At 38.2% G+C, this 12,247-nt stretch overlaps 1 protein-coding gene across 1 annotated transcript in view; it reads right to left on the bottom strand.

The window, feature by feature from the left end:
* Positions 1–11,729, bottom strand: part of RAD23B (RAD23 homolog B (S. cerevisiae)) — a 22,942-nt gene extending 11,213 nt beyond the window's left edge. The window contains exons 1-4 of the mRNA XM_009706505.1: positions 11,654–11,729; positions 8,798–8,877; positions 6,429–6,673; positions 2,859–2,914 (exon numbers count right to left, since the gene is read on the bottom strand). Of these exons, the coding sequence (XP_009704807.1) occupies positions 2,859–2,914; positions 6,429–6,673; positions 8,798–8,809 (313 nt within the window). The 5' untranslated portion in view covers positions 8,810–8,877; positions 11,654–11,729. The remainder of the gene's footprint in view (positions 1–2,858; positions 2,915–6,428; positions 6,674–8,797; positions 8,878–11,653) is intronic.
* Positions 11,730–12,247: the final 518 nt, after the last annotated feature.

Here is a 12,247-nt window from a genome sequence, read left to right as displayed (position 1 = left end):
GGGGGGGGGAACCCAGGCATCAAAATACCGTCTCCTTCCTTGGATAAAGGTATTCGTGATCTCAGTGGAACCCTACTATGGACTCTGTAACACTAGCAAGTTAGAGGCAGGAGAGTTAAATAATTAACAGTCATCATAAAAACCAACAGATTAAAAACAGTGAAAGAAAGAGATACTGCCAGAGCTACTCTCTTAAGACAAGTCACAATTAAAAGAAGCAAAGAAAATACCAAGTTTTATTCCCTTAGGGAGTAGGTGTTCTACTCAAGCCAACATTAACATGACCACACTGCTTGATTTACAAAAGAATGCTTCTAAATAATCAGTGGATGTATGACTGAGGGCAGTATACTCAAGAACAAACAATAAAACAGCCCTAGCCCAAGGCTACTTGTGGATTATCCATAAAGATAAAAAACGGACTTACAACCCTTGACTAACTTGAGTATTTATTGTTCAGACTTCAAAACAATAGCGCCAACCTGAGTTTAAGGAATGGTAAGTTCATGTCTTCATATACAACTACAAGATCAATCATTTTACATCTACCTTCATTTTTTCAAAGACAAAAAAAAAAATCACCTAAACTTCACTCTAAAGATACATGTTTCTGTACATACCTTCAGTGAAGCAAAAAAGACATGCCAACAAATGTCCCAACACAGCAATTTTACTAAACTTACTGCTCGTGTTCTTTCTTACACAGCACTAGTTTGCCCCTACTATTGCTAACAAACTAAAGGTAAACAGCAGATAGAAATACCTTTTGATCTACTTAACTTACTTAACTTAAGTTACTACTTAAACACTCCTGTAATGCTCTTTCAATTTAAGCTAGGTAGAGACTAGAACAGTTATGAGAGATTTGGTACAGAAAAAAAAACCATGCAAGAAGGTCGACTTGCTCTGGACAGACCGCTACATAAGCCATCATTAAAAGCCAAAGGAGGAAACAGAATTACTGCGAAATTAGGCACATGTACTCCATATACAGTGTACTTACACAAGTCGAGCAAAAGTAAGACCAAGAAGAATAGTTCAGAATTGCACACCAGCAATGTCATGATACAGTGTCAGGCCTATCTCTGCACAGTGCTACTGGGAATGTTCATGAGGTCAATGCTGAACTGATTCTGCTCTTTGCTTCTGTCTTTCAAACAACATTTTAAAGCTGGATTAACTTCCAAATCCAGTTCATCACACTCCCCACAATAACTCTTGTCCCATTGCCTAAAGAAAGCTTAGGCTGCTCCAGTGAAAGATACGGTTGCACAGGAACTGCAAGATGTGCAGATCTTCATGTAGCACACAAAACCACATTGGTTTTCAGTCAGCATATCTAACTGAAAACAAAAACAAATCAGTAGAAATCAATCCCTGTTTTTAAAGCGAATGTAAACGAGAAGCCACAGTAAGAACATGCCTAGGATTCTACTTAGGATGTAAAAACATACTACATGAATTTGTGCAAAAGAATTCCTTTAAGACAGTGTCTAAAGAAGAAGAACCACAGAGTTCATGCCTATTGCTTTTGAAAATTTTTTTGGCATATAACCCTTGCAGTATGGTTATCTAGGAAATTACACTCAATGCCTGTTATTTCCAAACTCTTAGGGACATTTGGGTTTACTGTATCAGACACCAATCAAAGAACTTCCATATAAAATGGATACTGAAGTTGAAAGGAGGAAACAAAGGAGATTTAATTTTTTTCAATTCTGGAGGTAACTGAATCAAGACCATCAGTTTAATTACATTTGCTGGTCACTATTGCAATGACCACATCTCAGGCACTAAGGTACAATGAATGGTCAACTAAGCATGCAGCATCTTTGGTAGCAGCAGTCACTTTAAAAACATAACAGAACTCAACTAGTTGTCTCCTATAGTATCTATCATCTGTTTCAGCTCATACATTTCTTCAGCCTACGATAATATGTCATAACGTAAGACCTAAGCTGCAGTTAGACACACCAGACCTGGTGGCTACCACCAATACACATAAGCCATTACTACTGCTCCTAAATCACCTTAGGCTGCTTAATGACAACACCTGCCTGCAATATAACCACGCACCCCTACACAAAAATGTAAGTGAAACTCTTTAGTTAGTTAAACTTTTTGCACCAAGTTGCAGCTTAATGTTTACAGAGATAAGACAAAATAAAAACCCACATTTATGTGCCTTAATTTGCTACAGTCAAAAAAAAAAAACTCCAAAAATTTAAGGACAAGTAAGGAGTTCTGGGTTTGCATAGTACTTTACTAGCTACCAGCATCAGCATAAAGGAAGGGCAGAACTTCCTGTTGTTTTTACCTTGTTTATTCCACTGAGAAACAAAGACATTTAAACTGTCAAGAGAAAAGTGAATTGACTGTAAGTATATGGAAGCATTCATTCCTCAACCCAGACAGCAGCAGATTTGGCGATTTTATCTCATCTAAATGTGTCCAAAGACAGTACTGTCAAAGCTGGAACAAGGGAGTAATAAAGGTAGTCATTTTATCAGACCTGAACACTGGGGAGCAAAGGTGAAAAGTGTAATCACATTTACATCCAGTCGTCTATTCAAGCCACTTCAAACTGAATAATTAGAAGGAAACTAAGGCAAATGGGGAAAAAATAGGAATAGTAAGGATCTTCCTTTTACACAATAAAAATATATGAAGTGAAATATTCTTCAGTAAAGAAGTTCTCGATGCTGATTCTAAGATACCAACTTCAGGTCTTAGAGAAGCGTATTTTGATTATAACTTCAACAATGACAGATACAGAAGAGAATTTCAACATCTGCTAATCCGTCATTTGTTTCTGCTGCACCAAAATAACGTCTACATTAAAAAAACACTCCACTTACCAAGTGCACTTATAGCATCCTCAAAAAGATTTGATCGAGATGTATCACCTGTTGTACTGTAAGATGAAGACAAGTGCAATGGTAATTACAAAACTTCGGAAAACTTGCTGTTTTTCAAAAAAAGCAGCAGCAGCTGTAACTCTAATAGCCCCTTTTGTTTCTAAAAAACCAACAAAGGTTTCCAAAGAGCTCTCTTTTGGTCTTATAGTGAGACCAGACTTTACAAACTTACAATGCTACCATTTTTAACACAAGGCCAACCTTCCCCCCTACCCCCTCCCCCGATAGTTTGGCTCTTGCCCATCTGCTCAGGGATTAGCCATCTGCTTGCTTTAAAGCTTTAAAGGGTGGGAGAACAAGGTGGTTTTTCAAAAGCACACAGCAGTCTCACTAACTGCCTCCCCATAGTCACTGGTTTGACCTCAATGAGGACCCAAGGAGGTCGGTGGCAAGCACTTATTAAAATCCCAGTATCCTACTTTGCCAGGAATATAAACTGCTAACATTTGCAATTACTCCATCTCAAGTTATCAAAGCTGTTAAGTTACAGGATTAAAGGCTCACCACCATGGACACCAAGGAACATAGAGGCACACCACCAGGCAGAGGAAAGTCAGTTAACTTAGAGCCAAGGGTGTCCCTTTCCCAGCTCCTCCCAGGGCTGCAACCTAAAGCATGAGCCCCTTGGTCTCAGGGTGACACCCCTGATGGGTCAGCAGGAGAGGCTCTCCAGGTCTCCTTACAAATCAAGGGCATTACTGCCTAGAGGGTGGTGCAACTCACCATGGGGTGCCAGGAAAAAGTGTCTAGGGATTGTGCAAGACTTATTATGGGATATCTAGGGGAAGAACCAAAGGCAGGGAGAAGCAAGCATCAAGGCACCCTGCAGATGAAAAGCATGGGTAAAGAAAGCAAAAAGAGGAGAAAAAGGGACAGTAACATGTAAACAGCACTTCCCTGGCCATGCCCCACACCTGATGACCAGTCCATCCTGCCTTTCAATTAAATTCCATTTCTAACTCTTTTTCATGCTGGGGGGGGATCTCTATTCTACATGCATGTGTGCATATGGAAGTCTAAGTGCCCACAACTGGACAGGGAACCGTGAGTCACGGATCCACGCATCTGTGGAGCCAGCAACTGCAGAGACCAGACACTGTGGAAGTCTCAGTGCCAGCAACTGGAGAAGGGGCCACAGGGGTCCACGTACCTGGCATGGTGGTAACTGAAGACACAGGCATGCATGTATATTCTGTGTGGATGCATATGCAGGTGTGTGTGTAACCACCAGCAAGCATCAAGCTTGAGTACAGTGAGTAGGGTAAGACGCTTGAGAGCTGGGTATTGAATGGCTGTAAGTCAGTCAGCTGCTGGAGAGATGGGAGGGTCTGCTAGAGGAGCTGCTGGAAACACTGTAAGGTCTCGGGTTGAGCTACTGGTAAGGTCACAGGCCTCAACCAGCTGGAGAGACCTGTTTGTGTGTCCATGAATGAGGCAACTGGAAGACATGGGCAACTAGGGACTATCTACCAGGTTTAGTGCATGTCTACAGCCAGTTCCTGGATGGATCCTCTGTGTGTAGCATATGCGTCTCCATGCAACGGGAATCTGCGTATCAGCAACTGGACTGGAAGAGGGTTGCAGGGCTCAGGCAGTCACATGCCCAGGTAACAAAAACTTAGGAAACTGGGAGATCTAGGGGCCAGCTATCAGAACAGACTGTCTAAGGCCAGCTACTGGATAAATTAGTATTGTTCATTTGTATGTTTGTACGTATGTATTTTGCACTAGTGGGCTTTGCCCTAGGTAGCCAGAGGGGAACAGGATGTGACTGCTGGTGGTGTGTGGTTGCTTGAGTGCCGTTTTCTTCCTGCGTTGACCTATGCAGCCAGCCATTGAGGTATATATATCTTGTATGTATGTACTGGGAACACATGTTCAATCTTGATACTTGATAGATCTGCGGACATGGAGCTGCAGCAGCCTTACGTCTATCAGGCTACCAGAGTTGGCAACTCCTATCAGCAAGTGAAAGATCATGAGATTAATCTGAATTAGTTTTCAGAAGATGCCACTAAAAATCTAACAAGGCATTTACAGAGATGCTTTTTTTTTTTACGTAAGAAAAAATTGTTCCAACAAGAATGCTTCACTAGTATCTATCACTAGTTAAGATTTACTAAAAAAGATCAAAGGCAAAACAGGACACTAGCTTGCCTGGCTGTGGCTCAATGAATCTTCACCAGCCTTAGTAATTTAAGTTCTAAAGCAAATCAGAAACAAGTAGTACTCACTGAAATCAAGGCAGGTGGTAACTAAAACGTATTTATTAAATTATTCTCGTGATTACTGTTAAGTAGGTACACTGAGGCTCCCTTACTGCAGTTTTACAACACTGCAATCTGTACATGGAAAACCTGGAAAGCACTGTTCCAGTATCAAAGATTCAAACTAATCTTTGAACCTTCTGGACAAACTGAGCAGCAAAAAACCCCACCCATTAACATTAAAAAAAAATTCTAAGTTATTTGACTGATAAATGAAGCTTCATTTATATTCCATTTTAAAAATATGTTCATTTCTCAGAATTGCAAAATTAAATCATCGATTAGGGTATTTAGTGCAAGAAATTTGTGATGACATTTTCAAGGTACTAGGCAATTGCAAGTTGTTTCCTTATCATCAAACCAGTATTTGATGGTGTTTAAATATAACCACTTCAAAAATTAGTGTCTTCTGCACCAGTATTCACATAAATAACACACACATAATTGAAAGCCAGTGTATGAAAAATTAAGACTTGATTCCATGCAGCACTTCAAGGGACATTAAGTTACAGTTAACAACATTTGTATCCCAAGCAATACTTAAGCAACCTAACGTGAGCAAAAAAAAGGCTACAGTGTACAATAGGGATGAAGTCTCTAACTTCCATTTGACCTTCTTAAATGTAGAGAATTGAGGTTAAAAGCTATCCACAACTATCTGCAGATGGGCCAAGGAGCATTCAGAACAAATAAGCTTGTAGTTTTAAGACATTACATAATTATGAGCAATACTACACCTTACATTTTGGAAGAAAAAGCTCTTTCCAGAAATTAAGAGACTCTTACAGCAATAAAGAACTTATGGTTCAAATCTAACCAATGTGATTCAAAACACAATCAGAGGTCTATGAATAGGATAGGAGACATCCCTCTGAAGTCTTTAAGAGCTTTGTGAACAACAGATCCCCATTCAGCTGAATAACCTCAGTTTGAAAAGAAACCTGTGCCTCAGTAACTCTGAAACACCTAACAGAAGCTCAAGTCCTGTGTCATTTAACTCTCCATTCCATAGGTTTAGTCCCAAGACCACAATTCCCACAGGAGAAGGTGTAAGCAGAGAGGGGCACTTCTTACAATCAGTAATGTTATACTTGAGCCAGAGACTAAAGTTACAGTTAAGAAAAAGATTATGTAGAACAGAGAAAATGATTGGACTAAGACTGTAATGGAAAATTCAACTTAAAATCACAACTAGAAGCAACAGAAATGGACAGGAAAGCCACTTCTGGAGGCTCATTCATACCTGTCAGTTGATGACGGGCTGACAGCAGCTGGTGCCTCAGGTGTTTTTTCTGCTGGCTTCTCTTCTTTAGGAGCACTCACAGGTGCAGACTCACAAGCAACTGCATCAGGCACTGGTGGTGGAGGTACAGGAGCTGGCACAGGGGCAGCAGCAGGGATTGGTGCAGCGACTGGTGTTGGAGCTGCAGTTGTCGAGCTAACTGTAGTAGCATTTGACTGCTGAGTCGCTCCAGCTGCTGCTTTGGGCTATAGGAGGACAACAGAATTCAGACACAGTACAAAGCTCCAAAACCCATGCTTTCTATAGCCAACACATTGATTAACTTCTGTTAAGACCATTTGTGTTTGACATTGCTGCCTCAACATCAAGCATAATGTTAAAACATTGTAAGACATTAAATCTATAATGCCTTTTATTGTGTTTAAACAGGCGACTGATTGTGTCACTACAGTACTTATTTAGATACCAAAGCAGTCATGTTATTTGAGTAAGTGAAACGCAAAGATAAGATCTAAATATTTATAGACCACAACATTCTAAATGTGAAAACATCTTGTGTTTTACAAAAGCACATTTTTCAAAAGAAACTAAACCAGTTGTCAAGAGACATCTGACAAGCCTAACAAGCATAAGGCTTTCTCAATTTGGAAAAAAGTGATAAAGACAGAAATCACATTTCATTATCAATGCTATTTGCTGGAAAATGAGATGCTAAAAAATTTAAATTTAACCTGCAACAAGTTTTACTTACACATTCTTTACATTCAAAGCACTACATAAATAACATTTCCCATCCTCAAGTTCTGTCATGGGCACCAAAAATCCAGCAGAATCAAGAACTATCAAATCTACAGCAAGAAATTTGGAGTGGGTAATACTTGCATATAACTGTGATATATTCTTCACATCTCTATTGGAAACATGAATGTTGCTTGGATGCAGCACTAATCCCATTATACAGAAATTACTCTTTTCAGAATGCATGTCCTTCCAGCTATGGTACAGAACTAACGTTTTTGAAAGCTGTATCACTGTAGTCCCTTACCTATGAATATCCTTAAGGATTTACAAGGCTGACCTCCATCTCTGCCTTACAAAGAGAAGAAGTTGAACTTTTAACAAAACATAACTACTTATTCAAGGTGAATCACTTTCAGACAATGCCTGCTTAAACTAGGAAAAATGTATTTCCTCCTTTTGTCTGAAAGGAAAGGACAGGTTGAGAATGAATAGCTTCCAACATAACCAGCACAATAAACAACATTTTAAGAAGCATTCAAAAAAAAAAACCACTGAAATACATCTGAGCATCAGACAAAGTCAGCAGTTGTTCTTACGTGACAGGACATGTCTATCCAGAAAACAATCAAGGAAAGGGAAACTGAGCTTAAAGACTTAGCAAAAAGACCGTAACACCAAAGAAATGCCCAATTCTGAAGGACAGGTCCTTTAATATAAGAAGGTATTGCATTTAGCAGTTCTTTATAGAGGTCTGTGTTTCTTCTGCTATAAACAAAATTAAAGCTGTACTCTGAAATCCTGTCTGCACCTGTTTTCTTGTACTGATAAACGCCTCTTCTCCAGGCAAACCACAGACTAGAACGCTGTTTGTTCAGGAAGGCAGTAGTAACAGTTATGCTCAAACAGAGAATCTAACGAGCCAATACCAGATACAAGTTAAGGGCAACTGAATATAGGTTTTCTTTGTCAGAAGGAGGACCCCTAACTCCAAAACTAACTTCATATCTCAAGACAGAGATGAAGCCAGTTTTCTTCTGGAATGCCTGGAAAATCAGTGGCTTGATTCTTGGAAGCAATCTGGCAACTGGTTAGGAGGAGAGATACTTCAAACACATGTACAGTCATTCCCTTTAATTTGCCATTGCAGTCATTCAAAACTCACAGGTTTGTTGATTGGCATATGTATCCCTTCTCTACTAGTTTGAGCTCTTGGGATTCATAGAAGAAATAGCCATGAGTTTTGAAAAGCAACATGGTAAGACTGGAAGAGTTCTGTACAGAGGATTTAGTAACAAACTATCTAGGTTCCCTTCTTCCTTTTAATAGTATCACTAGAAAAATAACACAGAGAGACAAGAAAGAAGAAAGAGTAAAATAAGCCACTGGCAGGTTTTTTCTATGATGTAAACACTCAGCACAGAACAGCACGAACAATCAGCATAGGCAAACTAGGACTGTGAAGCACTATTTCCTGTCTATTCACATAAGTATTTATTTTTATTGTTGACCAAAACTTTCACATGATCAAATTCCATTGGTTTTAAGGATAGGCATATACAATCACTCATCGCAATGAAAAAAAGAATGAAATTAATGGAATTTCCTTTTCAAAAATAATGACTACTTACTTTTGTCACCATAACCACCACAAAGTTCTTCTCATCTATTTTGTATTCTTTAAGGGCAGTATCATCATTAAGGATTTTACCTGGCAAATTAAACAGATACAAATTAAGGAGAAGTTATTTAACGGATCATTAGATGATCTTAGGATTCTCTCATATAAACACAGTTCAAAAAAAAAACCATAAAAACACACTTTATGCAGATCTATAAACATTAATAACCCTACAAAAAGTGTTTTGGCTATCAAGCTTTGGCAGTAGAGCCACAAGTAATTTTCCTCCTGTGGGGTCCACAGTACTAGTTAGCTTGAAGGCTGTTGCCGTAAGTGCTGAAGATGCTTCAAATCATTTAAAACAGAAGCGTTAAATCTAGAGAAAGATTTGTTGGACCTTTAACACAGATACAAGTAATGTAGAGGAAAGGCTTTAGTACACAATAAGCTTAACTGAAAAACTTATTCCTGCTTACACACTCAAGACACAGTATGAAAATTCGTTCCTGCTTATCTTCTGTTTGCCCTTCAGGTGTAGTAAACTATCCACAGTTCCCTGCCACACACTAAGTTTATCCGCATTAGAGAAGTTTGTGACTTTGCAACTTATAAAATAAAACAATCTTTGCAGTTTGTTCTTAAATGAAGGCTAAAGCATTAGAGAAATCTAGAACCATCCCATATCCCGCTACCTTAACAGAAGAATGAAAAAAAAAAATCAGCTAAAACAAGAAACATTTGTTATGCTACCACTTTTGATGTTTGGTAAGCAGAGATGATACTGTGGCAAAGTAGATTTGCCTCACGTCTACAAGAACTCAAAACCACCTTAAACCACATAGACTTTTTTTTCTTAGGATAAGCTGGTTTAAAAGCAGTACCAGAAATTACAAATTAAGTCTGTATTTCAGTGAGTTTTATAGCACCTACTTCTACTACAGAATTTTCAGGAAGTATTTTACAATTGTAATTAATTCATTTCTGAAGATGCGCCAAGGACCACTTCCCTGTTTCAACAGGAAAATACACATTTTCATAACCATTCTCCGCGCTAGAGGAATACACCACTTAACTGCAACTAACAGGACATGTCCTTATCCTGATGATTGCAAGGAAATCAAGTAATGTGTATGCATTATGGCACCTGGAACACAAATGGTATGGCACTGTCCTACTCTCTACTGGTTCCACCAGTCTTCCAGGCTGAATACTCCAGAATATATTATATGAACTGTCATAGTATTAATACCTGTAGCAGATGGTCCAGCATCTAACTCAGAACCTACACAGGTTTACTCAGAATTTTCTCATTTAAAGGCACTTTGGGGAAGAAGCCTGCACAACATATATACGCAGACATCCTGTCTTCTTAGAACATATCGCTCTCTGGGTTTCTAGACTTTACCCTACAAATGACAACACAACAGATCTACCTCACTGCTGATTAGCATAATCTTATTATTTAAAAGTTTGCAAGCATTTTTAATAACAAATAGTATACTTTTATCAGGTTCAGTTGGGATACCACTCTGCTTTACCAAACTATGAAAATTCTAAACCTTATTTTAATCAAAGTAAAAACGTCATCAATACACCTTTGTTGTATCCCTTGTCCAACAAAAAAAATACAATCAATCTTTGGATGGTCTTCTATTCAAAATCTTATGTTCTATACTTCCTACTGCTTCTGAAGATTATACAATGCTGCAGATAAATTCTGGTTTCTGAAAACAAACTCAAGTCACATCATATGATCTTAGGCAATCCTTTTTTTTTTAATCATAGAAACATAATATTAAGAGTCATGCAATTATACACATTGCACAAGGCCTTCTACCTTGTTCACATTTCTTTACTACACATGCAACTTTTACCTTCATGTTCTTGGTGTTCACTCCCTCCTCTGATGTACAAGGGACATAAAACTTGCTAAGAAACATAGTCTTGAGGAGTCTGTACAAACACGGAGAGACTCTCAACTTCTCTTCCATTAGCATCTTTCTAATGTGACCAGTGACTTTAGCTTATTAGAAAGGGAAAACCAATACTGTTTACAAAGCAGTACACTGAAGAAGTAAAAAGGCCAACAAAGTTTCTTTCAAGCATAGCTTGAGAGGAAAAAGCACTAGAGGGGGTATTGGAAAAGAACTTTTTAAAGTTCTGACATGAAGTAAGAACAAAAAATTGAATCTGTGTATTAGTGCCAGAACGGACCAGCCAGGTAGAAAACAGTAAAAAAATATTGCCAAAAAAATTTCAAACTATGTTAGCTCAAATAAAGTAACTTCATGTCTTTATCTGGCATTAGCCTGCTTTTTGCTAGCACATAATACATGTTTCTAATGACAGAGCTTAAAAGTATTGAAAGTACCTTTGTATAGCAAGGATTTGGTGGTGGGTTTCTTTTGTTAACACAAAAGAGCTAATCTGATTTTTACTTCTCTGAGGTATACAAAGGAATGCTTCAGCTATGCACAGCAAAAACTGAACAAAAGACAAGAGTTAACCCAGAACATGAGACATCATCTGCTTAAATCCTAATTTCTTGTAACAAAAGTTATTTCTACTTCACCTAGTGTACCCCACCCAAGACTAAAGCTGTTAGCATATCATGCTGTAAGAGCAAAGATAACAACAGACACACATGTATTAAAACCTGAAAAATTCTAATTCAAAATTAAGAGTTCCCTTCAACAACAAGGTTTGCTGTTGGTTTGGTTTTGTGTTTGTTTGGGTATTTTTTAACCCGTTTGCAGTTCAGTACTTACAATCTTTAGAAGACTTAACATTCACATCAAAGTCAAAGAAGAATATAAAAAATAAGGTAGATTCAGATAGATACAGTAATCTTTAGAATATCCATTACCTGCATAAATTAGTTTTTGGCCAGCTACTGGAAAAGCATCTTTCCCCCTTTCTGATTCAATCTTCTCTTTCAGTGCCTTCACCTAAAGCACAGAAACAGTCTTAATGAGAAAAAAAAGAAGTTTCACAATACAAACCTAATTAAGTACACTTTGTTCTAAATTTTAAATACTACAAAGTAGTTTTCAGTCATATCTTACATCTAGTACATCAGTCCTCCAAAGACATCATTGTAAACCCTTGCAGAGCAACATGTTCCCTTCCCAAACAATCTCTCGTGCTTAATCAAATTAGGTAAGTAATTTCTTCGTAAGAAGTCTTTAAGTACAAGTTTACACCACAGTGAAAAATTGAGAAATTTGGACAAAAAATACTTTTATCTACTGACCCATTCCCTCTCCCTGTTCTTTCTCTGAATGCAGGGGGTACACATGCTATACGCAGCTGATAGTTTCCTTCATCATAATCACTCTTCAGGGAATGCCTGTTTTTTGGTAAGGTCACCATGACATTTGATTTAACTCACTGGAATGACTTGCAGATTTGATATTCAAAGACTTGTGCAAACTGTCCAGTTCATTTTATATAAGTAGTT

The sequence above is a fragment of the Cariama cristata genome, unplaced genomic scaffold, assembly GCF_000690535.1.
Source record: "Cariama cristata isolate BGI_N322 unplaced genomic scaffold, ASM69053v1 scaffold7468, whole genome shotgun sequence".
Lineage (NCBI taxonomy): Eukaryota > Metazoa > Chordata > Aves > Cariamiformes > Cariamidae > Cariama > Cariama cristata.
Note: the sequence above shows the minus strand (reverse complement) of the source record. Positions and strands in the feature narration are given on the sequence as shown.